Source organism: Sturnus vulgaris, chromosome 4, assembly GCF_052056855.1.
Source record: "Sturnus vulgaris isolate bStuVul1 chromosome 4, bStuVul1.hap1, whole genome shotgun sequence".
In the NCBI taxonomy this organism is placed as follows: Eukaryota; Metazoa; Chordata; class Aves; order Passeriformes; family Sturnidae; genus Sturnus; species Sturnus vulgaris.
This window is the reverse complement of record NC_142246.1, coordinates 450,658-466,193: the sequence shown is the minus strand read 5'-3', so window position 1 is coordinate 466,193 and position 15,536 is coordinate 450,658. Positions and strand designations below refer to the sequence as shown.

Sequence of the window (15,536 nt, the reverse complement as noted above, 5' to 3'; positions counted from 1 at the left end):
CAGCTCTTGGGCTGGGCAGGAATTCAGCCTGGGGCAGGAATTTGGCTGGAAATGGAAAAGGCCCCACGCTTTCACACGAGCAAGGTTTGAAAGTCAAGCTTTTAGTAATATTTTTCTCCCTACATCAGCAGATAAAGTGAATTCTCCCGGCCAAATGGGACCCTGCAGGAGGGTGAGCGACCTCGGCGTGACAAATGGAAGCCGCGGTGATTAATGCTCAAATTCCAGGGGGATGAGGCCACTTGTGGGAGCCTTCCTAAGGGAAAAAGGGGATTTTTGAACCCAATTTTATTCACGTAGCCATGTGCTGCAGCCCTGCTGCTTCACCAGAGGCTCCTTCGAACTTGACAGTGCCAAAGAGATTCCAGAATGTTCTGCCCAGGATGGATTGAGGACATTCCATGGATTGTCCAGGCTGGCCCCTGACTCAGCCACGAGGAACCAGAGCCAGCCCTGACCTTGCTGCGGCCAGGGAAGAGCCCCTGGGATGGGCAGGGTGGGACAGAATTCCTGTGCCACCAGTGTGACCCAGCTGTCCCCGGGATGGCACTGAGGGGACACCAGCTCTGAGGAGACTGCACCGGGTCTGTCAGGGCACAGCTCGTGTGGGCAGCACCGAGATGGGAAAGGGCTGGAGAATTCCTGAGGGAGCTGGGAAAGGGAATGGAGAATTCCTGAGAGAGCTGGGAAGGAGATGGAGAATTCCTGGGGGAGCTGGGAAGGGGCTGGAGAATTCCTGAGGGAGCTGGGAAGGGGCTGGAGAATTCCTGAGGGAGCTGGGAAGGGGCTGGAGAATTCCTGAGGGAGCTGGGAAGGGGCTGGAGAATTCCTGAGGGAGCTGGGAAGGGGCTCAGCCTGGAGAAAAGGAGGCTCAGGGGGGACCTTGTGGCTCTGCACAACTCCCTGACAGGAGGGGACAGCCGGGGGGATTTGGGCTCTGGGAACAGGGACAGGAGGAGAAGGAACAGCCTCAGGGGAGGCTCAGGGTGGAACCAGCAGGAATTTCTCCATGGAAAGGGGGGTGAGGGATTGGAAGTGCCCAGGGAGGGTTGGAGTGCCCATCCCTGGAGGTGGCACTCAGTGCCCTGGGATGGGGACAGGGTGAGGATTGGGCACGGCTGGGACTCGGTGATCCCAGAGATCTCCAACTCCAAGGATGCCCAAATTCTGTGACTGTCACACCTGAGGGTGTCCTTGGCAGAAGGACCCGTGCCAGGTTTGGGGTGATGGAGTTTGAGCTGTGGCTGCCCAGGGTCACCCTGGAGTGCCCATGTCCCTGTGCTGGGGACAGGGAGAGCCTGGCAGGGTCACACACCCAGGGCCCCTCCTGCCCTGCAGTCCCACGGCTCTGGGATGGATGATGGTGACCCCAGCCCCATTCCCAGGGCCCCTCCTGCTCCACAATCCCAGAGTTCTGGGATGGATGATGGTGACCCCAGCCCCATTCCCCACGTGCTGCCCTGGGCTCTCTGCAGAATGCCAGGCTCAGCTGCTGCCCGTGCTGGGTGCCAGGACAGCTCCTGTCCCTGCCCACGAAAGGCTTTTGTGGCTCTGCACCAGGTCCAGCTGCTGCTCCCAGCCCTGCTCACGTTCCTGGTGGGGAGCAGAGGCTCTGCTGCTGCCTGAGCAGGGGCAGTGAGGAGAAATGTCCCCATGTTCCCTGGGGGAGCAGCCCGGCCACGCTGTGACACAGCTGGGGACACCAGGGACTGTCCCTGCCTGCCCAGGGCTCCCTCTGGCTCCTGCTCCATCCCAGCCCTGGCCCCACCGCCTTTCCTTGGAAATCCCTGCCAGGCTCTGCTGTTTCCCATCAGGGAGCCCTGGAATCTCTCGTGGCTGTGCCAGGGCTGATTCCCAGCGGCTGCACCGGCCCTGCTGTGCCCGGTACCCACCACCCTTCCACAGGGACCCTCTTTGGAGCCTTTGTCCCCTATTTGTGCTCTCGTGGAGCTGGCAGGACCTGCAGGCTGAGTGGAAGCTCCAGGGAGCCCCGAGGCTGTGCAGGAAAAGTCCATGGGACCCCATCCAGTGTCACCCCTGCCAGGGCAGGGACACCTCCCACTGTCCCAGCCTGGCCCTGGGCACTGCCAGGGATCAGCCACAGCTTCTCCCCTTCTTTCTCCCAGGGGGGAATTTCTCCCCAAATGCTCCCTAAAGGTGCCTGGGGAGAGCTCGTGGTGATGGGAGGAGCAGCTGAATGTCCCTGACCCAGCTGGGGGCCCATGGGGGCTCAAGGTGCTGGGGAAGACCCCACCTCCATCCAGATGTTTGCAGCTGCACCCCAGGGCCCTTTGACGGGATCCCAACGTGTTTGGTGCCAGCAGGGCTCTGCTGCTGCTGGGCTGGGCTCTTTCAATTCATCTTTTGTACCAGGAAACCCCAGAAAAGTCCCCGGTGCCTTCCTGTCCCCAAATGTCACCTTGGGCAGTGGGGCCTGCAGCACTCTGGGTAGGGGGCCTGGAAGCTGTCCCCATTTGCAGGGTAAAATCATTGCAAAGCTTTAATTACTACCATTAATCAATATTGCTATTGGGATTTTAATAACTATTGATAAATCCTTGCCCTGAATGTGGCAGGGAGGCCTGGGAGAGCCCAGGGAAGCACCCCAAGGGGCTGGGAGTGGGAGGGAAGTATAATATATTGATTAATGTACATAATATTGTAAATACTAATGATATCTATCAGTATAATTAATATTATTAAGAACACCAACTGTGGAGCAGATGGGGGGTCACAGAGGTGTCTCTGGTGGGATATGTGGAGTTATTTAATTGCTTTAATCACTTTTGTTTCCTCTCCTTGTGCAGGCAGCCTGTGGGAACCTCCCAGGCTTTCCTTGGGCAGGAGAGAGGGGGGACGTGGTGGGGATGGAGGGATGATGGTATGATGGATATATGGATATGGGATGATGGAGGGATAGATGGATCCATGGATGGATAATGGATGGAGGGATGGATATGGGATAATGGATGGCTGGATGGCTCCATGGCTATGGGATGATGGAGCCATGGCTATGGGATGATGGATGGAGCCATGGCTATGGGATGATGGCTCCATGGCTATGGGGTGATGGCTCCATGGCTATGGGGTGATGGAGCCATGGCTATGGGGTGATGGAGCCATGGCTATGGGGTGATGGAGCCATGGCTATGGGATGATGGATCCATGGCTATGGGATGATGGAGCCATGGCTATGGGGTGATGGAGCCATGGCTATGGGATGATGGATCCATGGCTATGGGATGATGGAGCCATGGCTATGGGGTGATGGATCCATGGCTATGGGATGATGGAGCCATGGCTATGGGATGATGGATGGCTCCATGGCTATGGGATGATGGATGGAGCCATGGCTATGGGGTGATGGCTCCATGGCTATGGGATGATGGCTCCATGGCTATGGGATGATTGATGGAGCCATGGCTATGGGATGATGGCTCCATGGCTATGGGATGATGGCTCCATGGCTATGGGATGATGGATCCATGGCTATGGGATGATGGATGGATCCATGGCTATGGGATGATGGAGCCATGGCTATGGGATGATGGATCCATGGCTATGGGATGATGGCTCCATGGCTATGGGATGATGGACGGCTGGAGCCGCGGCGGGCGGGGGAAGCCTGGGAGCCGCCGAGCCGCGGGTCTGGTTCTCATTAAGCGGTCGGGCCGGGCCAAGAAACACAGCAATCAATAACGGGAACAAAGGCGAACAAGGAGCCCCCTCCCCGCCGCCCCCCGGCCGGGCCGGCCGCGCTCGGGGCTGCGCCGGGGGAGGGACCCGGCGGGATAAAGACGAGGAGGTCGGGCCGGAGGCGCCGAGTCGGGGCGGTGACAGCCCCGGGAGCGGCGGCATGGCCGGGCCGGGCCCCCCCGGGCTCCGCCGGGGCTCGGCCAAGGCCTGGGGGCTCCGCCTCGCCCTCCTGGGGGTCCTGCTGGGGCTCCCCCCGCGGGGCCGGGCGGGGCCGGCAGGTAAGGGGGGCTGGGGGCGCGGGGTCGGGATGGGATGGGGATGAGGATTGGATGAGGATGAGGATGGAATGGGGTGAGGATGGGATGGGAATGGGGTGAGGGTGGGATGGGAATGCGGTCAGGATGGGATGGGATGGGATAGGATGGGGGGCTCCGGGCTGCTCTCGCTCCCCCCGGGGAGCCCCCAGACCCCGCACCCGCGGCTCCGCTCCCGTCCCGGCGCTGCCGCGCTCGGCGCTGCGGCTCCCGCTGGGATGGGAGGGGATGGGGAGGGATCGGGATCGGGATCGGGGACCTCCAGCACAGGGACGGGGCCGGTTCTCACCCCCCAGAACCCCGGGCCGGCTCAGAGCCCCCAGCCCGTGCCCATCCCGTGCCCATCCCGGCCGTGGATCTTGGGAAGGGGTTCGGGGTTTGTAAAGCTGCCGTGCGGGTTTTGGGGTGAAACGCGGCTCGTTCTGTGCGTGAGGAAATGCAGGATTTTCCCCAGAGGCTTCTATCACTTTTTAAATGGGAACCCGAGCAGGAGAGGGGGGTGCCGGTTCCCCTTCGGCCGCCTGTAGCCTCTTCCTCATCCCTGTTTCCTTCCCCAACCATTCAAGAAGTCAGGGCTGATGTTGCTCTACCCGAAGCACATTTTTGGTTATTATTTTTTTTTTCACTTCCGAGCTTTGCCGTGTTCTCTCTCGGCTGCTGCTGAGAGTTTTCCAGCGGCTCCAAGAGAGCCGGAGCAGCTGGAGAGGAGCGGGGAGGGCGGTGGGAGCCCAAGCTGGGTTTGGATAACCCGAGAAGGGGGAGCTGCCTGCCCCGGGGGGATCCCGGCATCTGCGGGGCTCCCTCGGGGCTCCCCCGGCCCCACAACTCGGGGTGCCAACATCCCAAAAGCCAAAGCAGCGCTGCTGCCCACAGCATTCCCCAAAAGGGCTGGGAGTGAGCGTTTTCCAGGAAATCGGAGGAAGGGGGGTGTGGGAAACCCTTTCTGTGCTGCATTTGGGTTTATTTGAGTTAGGTTTTGAGGCTCCGTTTCGTGCTCTGAGTCTCTTGGATTCCCAGCAAAACTTAAAGCCAAAGCAGTGGGAAATTTAAAATATCGTAACTGCCATCTCATCTCTGAAATCTCGCAGCTGAGGGAATTTTGGGCCGTGGCCCAAAGCCCAGCCCAGCAGAGCGGGGCTCTCATGTCCCATCCCCTCCCCAGCCGGCGTGGGAGAGAGCCGGGAGCGGGGCCGGCTCCCTGCCCTCCTCCCTTTGGGAATGGAAGCTCTTGGGATTCATTCCTTTACTCGGGAATGGGAGGGCACCAAACCCCGCCGGAGCCGCTCCCCCGGCCCCGCTGAGCCTCAGTTTCCCCGTGGAAAAGGAGCTGGGCTGGGGGCCTTGGCTTGGCTTTGGGAGGGGGTGAGCAGAAGGAGGCTGGGATGGTGCCACCCCTTATCTGCAGTTATTCCTGGAATCTGATTGCGGGCTATATTTAATGGCACTGATTAAATACCTCGGCGATAGCGCCGGGGGTGACCCGATCCCATCAAACCCCGGCAGCAATTCCCAGCCCATGGCCCCACCTCGGCTTTTCTTTTGTCTCCTCAAGAACTTGAGCTTCCCTCAAGCCAGAGCGCTGGGTCTCTGCACGAGGAACCAAAACAAGGCTATAAAACTGGAGAGCCCTGAGCGCTGCTATTGCACTCCCTGAGTAAATAACTCTGCTGGGGAAGATCATTCCATCCCAGCTCTCCCTGACAACATTTGGCTTGGCAAGGTGGCCCCAACCCCTGGCATTTGGCATGAGGGGAGCCCCGTCCCCTCTCTGCAGCAGCTTCAGATTTTAATTTTTTGTTGTGTTGTCATCCAGGCTTAAGTCATCAGTGGCTGCTCCCTGTGCTGGAGTCAAATCCAGCCACATTGTTTAGGAAAAAAATAATCTTAGAAAGTCTGTCTGCCTTGGATGGAGCCAAGGAATGGCCTGTGCTGCTCTGCCCAGGGGGGCTGGGATGGCTCAGCCAAACCCTGACATCCACAGAAAAATCCTGGCAGTCACAGAAAACCCTGACAGCCACAGCCCTCCCAGCTCCCCTGTTCCTGCCCCTGTTCCTGTCCCTGTCCCTGCCCTGTTCCTGCTCCTGCTCCCACCCAACTCTGGCTGCAAAGATCAGGGCTGGATTTGGGGTGATGGGACCACACTTCCCTGTCCCAGGAATCAGAGTCATGGAGCATTTCGGGTTGGAAGGGACCCTAAAGCCCATCCAGCCCCACTCCCATGTCCCATGGCAGGGACTCCAACATTATCCCAGGCTGTTCCCAGCCCCAGTGTCCGACCTTGGCACTGCCAGGGAACCCGGGGCAGCCACAGCTCCCACGTGCCAGCTGCTTCTCCAGGGTGGAGATTTAGGGGGTTTAGGGCACTGTTCTGGGACCTGGGTTGGAGCCAGTAACGAGGGCTGGGGGGTGACACTTTGTGCTGTGCCCATCCCCAAAAACACCTGAGAGGAGGCTCTGGGTGTTGTTCCTCAGCTCTGCCCCTTCCCAATCCCCCTCTGGGGTGGCCATGGAGGATTTCCAGCTCCCAGGCTCTCACTGGGTCTGCTCACCAGCTCTTCTCTTCCCCAGGGCCCCTGTCCCACGGAGAGCGGGTCACCCCACACTGGCTCCTGGGGGGCCGTGCCCGGAGAGCCGTCAGCCTGGAGGAGCAGGTAAGGGCAGAGAGCTCCTCCTCCTCCTCCTCCTCCTCCTCCTCCAGCCCTCCCTTTCCTCCCTCCTCGGCCTGGGTCTTCCTGGAGGGACAAGGATGGAGGTGTGGAGTTTCAGGATCCATGAGCAGGGTTTGGAGTTTCAGGATCCATGAGCAGGGTGTGGAATTTGGAATTTCAGTTTCCATGAGCAGTTGTGGAATTTCAGGATCCATGAGCAGGGTTTGGATTTTCAGGAGCACTTGGGGAGTTTCAGGATCCATCTCCATCCTCAGGTGATGATCAGGGAAAGCAGAGCATGCAGAGGGGGTTAATTAAACACGGTGTTAACGATGCTGGGCAGGATCCATGGATGGCCAGGGGCTGCAGGGTGACTGGAAGGCTCTGGAGAGCTCAGAGAGAGGAGCTGGAGCTGATCTGGAGCTCGAGGTTTGGCTGGGATAGAAGGAAAGGGGAAGTGCTGCCAGATCTGAGAGCTGTGCCCTTGGGAAGAGGCCGGGGGGGAGCAGAGGATGTCCCCTCCCACGGCTGTCACCCCCTCCCTGGCACCCCCCCTGTCCCCAGATCCCTGCATGAGGTTCCTGTGGCCAGGGCTTGGCCCCCTGCCCGGCCCTGGGCTCAGCCACAGCTGCAGCTGTCCCTGGGAGGGGCCGGGGGCTGCTCCGGGCAGCTCCAGCCCCTCCCCAGCCGGGACTCAGAGCTCCGAGGAGCTGCCGTGCCCTGGAGCTGGGCTGGGGACACTGCTGGGAGGGGACTCTGGTGCCACCTGAGATGCTCCAGGTGAGCCCTTGTGGCTCCGGGAGATGCCAAAGGCGGGGCCAGCGGGGCTCAGGGGTTGGTGCTGCCCTGGCTCTCCCTGTCCTGAGGAATTCCCTGCGAATCGGGGCTGGGACAGCCCGGCTGGGCGCTGTGCTGGCCTGGAGAAATGTCCCCTCCCTATCAGGAGAAATGTCCCCTCCCCGACAGGAGCAATGTCCCCTCCCAGCCCCAGGTCTGTCTGTGTTTAATCCGGAAGCCACTCGGGATGGGCACACGTGCCAGGGGAGTTCATTCCTGCTCCTGCCAACACCCGGTGCCCAAGTGGTGCTGGGGGTGCAAACCCCAGCTGGGGGATTTTGGGGAATTTCGGGGGATTTCGGGGGCTGGGCTGGTCCCGCCGTGTTTCCTGGCATCTGCTGTGCCTCCAGCTCCAGGCTGGAACAAGGAGCCTCCTGTTCGTGGAGCGGGGAAGGAGGGGACAGAGGCGTGGTCGGTGCTGGAGAGGGGAGGCTTTGTGGGGGAAGGATGGGGCAGCGATGGGGCTGAGCCCCACACCGGCCCTTTTTGCCCCGGTACTGCTGACATTCGTATTTTTAGGATGAACTCAGTCGGTTCTGTCCCCACCCTGTCTCCTCCTGCCCTCCAGCAAAGCTCCTGGAAATAACCACGGCTGGGGGAAAGCCGTGCCAGGAGCCAGCAGCCCAGCCATCCCTCGGAGTGATGGGATCCAGCCTGGTGACCCCCCCAGGCTCCTTCGTCCCTGCTGCTCCTTCATCCCTACATCCCATCATCCCTACATCCCTTCATCCCTACACCCCTTCATCCCTTCATCCCGACATCCCATCATCCCGACATCCCTTCATCCCTGCTGCTCCTTCATTCCTACACCCCTTCATTCCTACATCCCTTCATCCCTACATCCCATCATCCCTTACACCCCTTCATCTCTGCTGCTCCTACATCCCCTCATCCCTATATCCCTGCCCTGGCCCTGCTCCTTGTGGGATGCCGTGGGATGCTGTGGGATGCCGTGGGATGCCGTGGGATGCTGTGGGATCATGTGGGATGCTGTGGGATCCTGTGGGATGCCGTGGGATGCTGTGGGATCCTGTGGGATGGCGTGGGATGGCGTGGGATGCCGTGGGATGCTGTGGGATGCTGTGGGATGCCGTGGGATGCCGTGGGATGCCGTGGGATGCTGTGGGATGCTGTGGGATGCCGTGGGATGCCGTGGGATGCCGTGGGATGCTGTGGGATGCTGTGGGATCCTGTGGGATCCTGTGGGATGCCGTGGGATGCTCTGGCTGTCCCGTGGTCCCTGGACACCCCCGTGCAGCAGGAGGGCGGTGCCGGCCCGGCGGTGCCATCGTGTGCGGGCTGGCAGCGCTGGGTGGGCTGGCCCTGCCCCCTCCCCTGTGCCATTGTTCGGGCTGAGCTCCCCCGGGCTCCCGGCACACATGGAGGGAATTTGGGAGGGGGTCGTGGGGACCCTGACTGCAAAGAGCTCCCTCGGACCCTGCCCTGCATCCTGCTCCACATCCTGCTCCACATCCTGCTCCACATCCTGCTCCACATCTTGCCTCTCCTGCCCCCCTGCCCCTCCTTTCCCCCCCTGCCCCTCCTTTCCCCTCCTGCCCCTCTTTCTCCTCAGCCTCAAGATCCCAGAAGGGTTTGGGATGAACGGGACCTTCAAGAGCTTCTCACCCCCCTGCCATGGCAGTGACAGCTCTCACTGTCCCAGGCTGCTCCAAGCCCTGCTCCATGTGGAGGAGCACAGGAGCTCCTCCACTGCCCTCCGGGTCTCCTGGGATCCCATCCCTGTGCAGGGACAGCCCTTGGCACTGATGGAGTCCCCTCACACCCCGGGCTGGCCCTGGAGCAGCCCCTGTCCCCTGTCCCCTCCTCCCTGCTGAATGGGATGCAGAGCTGGAGCACCCCAAGCTGGCAGGGTCAGAGCGGGACCCTCGGCCCCTCCCGGGGGTCTCTGCACACCCTGGGGAGGTCCCAGCCCTGCCCTGGAGCAGGAAGGGTGGGGAGGGGAGGAACCATGGATCAGGATGTGCTGCAGGTGCTGAGGGCACTTCCCTGCCCTGCTCCCTGCAGGGAAGCCCTTTTCTCTCTTCCCCCCTTTCCCTTTTCCCCCTTTTCCCCCTTTTCCCCTTTTCCCCTTTTCCCCCTTTTCCCCCTTTTTCCCCCTTTTCCCCTTTTCCCCCTTTTCCTCTTTTCCCCTTTTCCCCCTCCGAGGTGTGGCCAGACTGAGCAAACCCTGCCAGGTTTGTTGTGAACCATCCCCAACGCTGCCCCGTTTCCTGACTCCCAGGGATGCCTTTGCAGAGAGCAGTTGGTGTGAGAGGCTCGTCCATGAGCTCCCGGCTGCTGCTCCTGGCCTTGGCCAAGTGATGCAACCCCTGAGCTGCTCCCCCAAGCCTCAGAGCTGGGATGCAGCTGCCTGGGGAGGCCCTGGTGTGGCTGAGCTGCTCCAGCAGCTGCGAATCCCATCAGCAAATCCTCCATGGAGCTCTCCTGGGAACTTCCAGCCCTGTCCTCTCCGGCACAGCCGGATCTGGGAGCTGCCCCGGGGCTTGTGGGAGCTGCCTGACAGATGGGCTGGGCTCTGAGCTGGGCTTTGGGACTTGGCTTAACCGGTGATTTCCCAAGGAACTCGGTGCTCCCTGAGCCTGCTCCTGGGTGAGGCACTCTGCTGGAGCAGGAGCTTCCCAGCCTGGATGGGGAGGATGCCCAGGAGCTGTGGGGAAACAGGGAAGAGCAGCTCAACCCCCTTGGCCCTCTGCAGAGAGCACTGAGGTTTTTCTGATCAATGGAGTGAAAAATAAAACCAGACTTGAGCTGGACCTGGAGGGTCCCTGGGCCAGTCCAGAGGCAGAGTCATCCCAGCTGCAATTCCATAATTCCCTAATTCCTGTGGGACTGGCTGTGCTGGGATGTCCTGGACAGGGGCCTGCACCACCTGCACACCCAGGACTGAGAGAAGGGGGGTCCTGCAGCCTTGGCAGGGACTGGGACATTCTGTTCATGGCTGCTGGAAAAAGGAGATCAGGGAGCAGGAGGAGCCTGGGAAGGAGCTGGAGACCAGGATGAGACTGGAACCTGTGAGGATTGCTGGGATCCACCCAGGATGAGACTGGAACCTGTGAGGATTGCTGGGATCCAGCCAGGATGAGACTGGAGCCTGTGAGGATTGCTGGGACACAGGAGGATGCTGGAGCCTGGGGTCATGGTGGAGCCCAGGATAATATTGTAACTTGGGATTTGCTGGAGCCCAGGATGATGATGCTGGATCTTGGAATGTGCTGGAGCCTGGGATGATGATGGAACCTTGAATGATCCTGGAGTGTGGGATGATCCTGGACTGTGGGATTATATTGGAACCTGGGATGATACTGAAGCTTGGGATGTTGCTGGAGCTTGGAATGTGCTGGAGCCTGAGGCAATGGCAGAGCCCAGGATGATGCTGGAGTTTGGGATGATATTGGAACCTCGATGATGCTGGACTTGGGAATGTCCTGGAATCCAGGGTGATGCTGCACCTTGGGATGATGCTGCAGCCCAGTCTGACATTGGAAACTGGGATGATGCTGGAGCCCTGGGGGATGCTGGGCCTTGGAATGATGCTGGAGCCTGGTATGATATTGGAACCTGGAGTGATATTGGAACCTGGGATGATAGTGGAGTAAGGAATGTCCTGGAATCCAGGGTGATGCTGGAGCCTGGAAGATGCTGAACCCAGGAGGATGCTGGACCTTGGGATGATGCTGGACCTTGGGATGATATTGGAGCCTGAGATGATGGTGGAGTTTGGGATGATGCTGGAACCAGAGGCAATGGCAGAGGCCAGGATGATGCTGGACCTTGGAATGATGCTGGACCTTGGGATGATGTTGGAGCCTGGGATGATGCTGGAGCCTGGGATGATATTGGAGCCTGGGATGATGTTGGAGCCTGGGATGATGTTGGAGCCTGGGATGATATTGGAGCCTGGGATGATGTTGGAAACTGGAAGATGCTGGACCAGGAGGATGCAGGAGTGCAGGAAGAGGCTGATCCTGGATCATTCCCAGTGTGCAGTCCTGTGGCAGGATCCCCTGGGGCTCAGCTCCCTGCCAGGCCAAAGGCACAATGAACAGCGTTTAATTAGTGCCCGAGGCACAATGAGCAGTTTTTAATTAGTGCCATCACCTTGCCTGGCCCCAGGGTTGGGTACTGGGCTCCTGCCTGGCACGAGTGCTGCCCAAATTCCCCTTTTCCCTGTTTTTACTGCTACTGATCCGGAGAGCCCGGCTCCATTCCCACATCCCTCCAGCAGCCGTTTGCTGTCCAGCCTTTGGCAGCCCGGGGCACGGGATGGGAGCTGCCAGTGCCGGGATAACCCCGGACACGCACGGCTCCTTTAAGGCAGCAGCTGGGAAAGGAGGAAAGAAAGAAAGAACATTTTGCCAATAACGGTCCTGGAGTCGAGGCACGGAGTCATTGCTGGGGAATTCTAAACCGGGAACAGCCGGCAGGGCCGTGGGGAGGAGGAGGAGGATGATGATGAGGAGGAGGAGGAGGAGAGGGCTGCAGGGAGCGAGTGTCGGGGAGTTTAGAGACGGGGAGAAAAAAAAAAGGAGGGCATGAAGGGGGGAAAAGGAGGGAAACGGCAAGAAAAATGTCCGGACCATGTTTGGCCAGGGAGCAGCGATGTTTGTACAAGATCATGTTCCAAAAATACCGCCCGTTCCCAGCGCCGCCGGAGGAGCGGCTGCAGCCCCTGCCCGGCTCCATCGCGGCTCCGCAGGGCCCGGCTCGGCTCGGGTCTGGCACCGGGCACCGGGTACCGGGCACCGGGGACCGGGGACACTCGCTGGGCACCGGGCAGTGCCGGGGCCGGGGCCTGGCCTCGCTCCGCTCTGCCGTTCTGTTCTTAGGGCTCGGTGCCCGCTCGCCTTTTTTGGAGCTGGGCAGACGGAGGCGGAGAAGGAGGGGGAGCTCAGCCAGCCCGGCTTCAGATCCAGCTCCAGCCCGGCTCCATCCCCGCATCCCGGCTGAATCCCCATCCCCAGCTCCATCCCCATCCCCAGCTCCATCCCCATCCCCAGCTCCATCCCCATCCCCAGCTCCATCCCCATTCCCGTCTCTATCCCCGTTCCCGGCTCCATCTCCATCCCCATTCCCAGCTCCATCCCTGCATCCCCACTCTATCCCCATCCCCGGTCCCATCCCCGGTTCCATCCCCGGCTCCATCCCCATCCCGCCTGGGGGAGCGGCCCCTCCCTGCCCTCTGGAATTGTGCCCCAGCCCCACGGGGCTCCCCGGACCCACAGCCGTGCCCTGGCCAGGCGGAGCAGGTTGTGGGATGGTTCCAGCTCTGGAGCTGCCTTTGGGGTGGATGTGCAGGAACGTGGGGGACAAACCCCAGACTGCTCCGGGTGCAGCAGTGCTGCCATCAGCTGCTCCACGCCCTTTGTCCCGTGCTAAGGGTGGGGGTCCCCGGGGGTCCCCTGGGGCTCCCCTCTGCTCTGGGAGCAGTGCAGCCAAGCCCACAGGAACCAGCGGGAAGCAGGATTTCAGCTCTGCTCCATCCCAAGCAGGGGATCACCAGCTCTGCCCCTCCCTGCTGCATTCCTGTGCTCCAGCTGCAAAGCCCGGGCGTGCCAGGAGTGGCCAAAGCTGGGACAGCTCCTTCCCGTGTCCCCTCTCCCTTCAGAGCCGGGCAAACCTCGCGGGGCCGTGGCCAGGTCCCCTGACCCGTGGTGACCCCGAGGGCTGGCAGCTGCTGGGCTCCCTGAATCCTTCATGGATGGGACTGAGGGGGACACCAGGGAGAGCCCAGGCCATGAGGCTTTCAGTGTCCCCAGGGTGTGGGGACACAGGCAAGGGCAGCACTTTGGGGCTCCAGCCCATCGTGTCCCGTGCAGCTGGGCCGTGCTGGGGTGGATCCAAGGCCGGGTTCCCATTTCACACCCTCCGAAGAGAGGGAATGAGTAAAACCAGCGGCATCCTGGGGAAGCTGAGTCACTCTTTCCTTTCTCTGCCCGGTATTTTGAGGTATTTTTAACAGCCCTTATCCGGTGCCCGGGGAGGGGTTGGTGGTGATTTCCATCCCCCCCAGGGGTGCACGTGGCTACCAACCCTGCCAGGGCTGGGGCCCTTTTCCATGGCTCAGCATCTGCAGTGGGACAGAGCCGTGGTGGGATGGAGCACACAGAGCTCGGGATGCTTCTGGTGCTGCTCCTCATCCCAGGTCCCATCCTGGTTCTCCCCTGCTCCAAACTCCCCGCAGAGCTGGGATTTGCTGCCTCAGCCCTGAATCTCCGTGTGAATCCTGTGTTATCCCTGCTGGGCCGGGAGTTCAGGGAAAGAAATCTCCTTCCCCCGTGGCAGCCCCAGGGAGGAGAGGCTGGGATACACCTGGAGCTGGGGGCAGAGGAAGGTTCTGGATCTTTCCTAACCCCGTTCCCTCCTTTCCTTGCAGGTGCCGGCACCTGCCCGGGCAGAGGTGGCTGTGACAGCTGAGGGCAAAGAGCTGGTGCTGGTGCTGGAGAGGAACCAGTGAGTGTGGGGCTGGGACTGGGGAGGGGACACTGGGGACCCCTGCCAGGGTCCCACGTGGACTGGCAGCGTTCTGGGCACCCTGGCCAGCAGGGAAGGGGCAGCCCAGTGTGGCTCCTTTTGCCACCTCGGTCACCTCAGTCTGGGCTCCTCCTCTGGTTCAGTTTGGATGCAGGTGGCAGCAGCACGTGTCCCCTGTCCCCTGTGCCACCCCCCCAGCCTGGCCTCCCCTGGGCCAAGGACAGAACCTGTGTCCCTCTGCCCTGCCCTCCTGTCCCTCTGCCTGAGACCCCACGGCATTTTACAGAATCCCAGAGTCCCAGAGAGGGTTGGGTTGGAAGGGACCCTGAAGATCCAGTGCCACCCTGCCACGGGCAGGCACATTTTCCACCAGCCCAGGCTGCCCCAGTTCCGTGTCCCTTGGTGGGTTTGTGTCCCCGTGCTGAGCAGGGCAGAGCTGACCCCTCTGCTCCCACTTCTGCCTCTCAGCAGCAGCTGGGGGAGGCTGGTCCTGGCAGAATCCCCTTCCTGCAGCTCTTGGGACACAAACCCGGCCACCACCGTGTCCCCCAGGGCCCCCAGTGACAGCAGGGGAGCACAGGGTGTGCAAGAATGGGAACTGGGGGGTCCCTCTGCACATTCTAGGGCTGAGGGCAATGGGGTTGGAAGGTGATGAGCAAAGCTTAGCCTGTGTGTGGCTGCTGCTCCAGGCCTGCAGATGTTGGAGTGTCCTGTCCTGCCCCTGCTCTGGCTCGGTGCCACTTTGCCGTGCTGAGGGGGGCAGGAGGGTGAGGAGCAGCCCTGGGGGCTCTGGCAGGGTGGGCAGGGAGGAGGGGGAGCTCTGGGTGAGACCTTCCATCTTTTTCCTGGCACTGGGAGATCTGCTGGGTCTCCAGAAGGGTCCTGGGGTGTTTTCCTCCCCCTGCTTTGGTGGACAAGGCTCGTGCTGCCCTCCCCTCCCAGGGCCTCTGTCCTGCCTGGACAGGACATGCCCTGGGCTCAGGATTTGCCTTTCCCGTGTCCTCAGCCCTCCTGTCCCCGTGTCCCCACCCTGTCCCCGTGTCCCTGGCAGGGAGCAGCTGAGCTGCTGTGTCCTGTCTGGGCTGTGACTGGCATCACTGGTGCCAGGCACCCACTCAGGGTGCCCCCAGGGACGTGGCTGGGGCCACTGGTGCCGAGCAGCAAGTGAGAGGTGACAGGGCTATTCTGGGAGTGCTGCTGCTTTATTTTCATCTGCACCATTCAACCTTTGGGATGGTGCCAAACCCCCAAAAGTGAGAGCTAAACTGAGAGCAGGGGAAAACCTGGCAGGCTTTGTCCTTCTCTGGGGGGCTGAGACCCCTGCAGGGACCTGGCACCCCCAGGGGGACCTGGCACCCCCAGGGGGACTGCAGGCTTCCCATCACCCCGGGATCTGGGCAAGGTCACAAAGATCTGGGCAATGCAGGAAACCTTTTTCTTTTTTTCTTTTTCTTTTTCTTTTTCTTTTTCTTTTTCTTTTTCTTTTTCTTTTTCTTTTTCTTTTTCTTTTTCTTTTTCTTTTTCTTTTTCTTTTTCTTTTTCTTTTTCT

The 15,536-nt window shown here is 60.8% G+C and overlaps 1 protein-coding gene across 5 annotated transcripts in view; it reads left to right on the top strand.

The window, feature by feature from the left end:
* Positions 1 to 3,819: 3,819 nt before the first annotated feature.
* Positions 3,820 to 15,536, top strand: part of ADAM33 (ADAM metallopeptidase domain 33) — a 31,839-nt gene continuing 20,122 nt past the window's right edge. For all 5 annotated transcript variants that reach the window (XM_088162866.1, XM_088162865.1, XM_088162864.1 and 2 more), the window contains exons 1-3: positions 3,820 to 3,974; positions 6,579 to 6,661; positions 13,890 to 13,966. In XM_088162866.1, the coding sequence (XP_088018992.1) occupies positions 3,857 to 3,974; positions 6,579 to 6,661; positions 13,890 to 13,966 (278 nt within the window). In that variant the 5' untranslated portion in view covers positions 3,820 to 3,856. The remainder of the gene's footprint in view (positions 3,975 to 6,578; positions 6,662 to 13,889; positions 13,967 to 15,536) is intronic.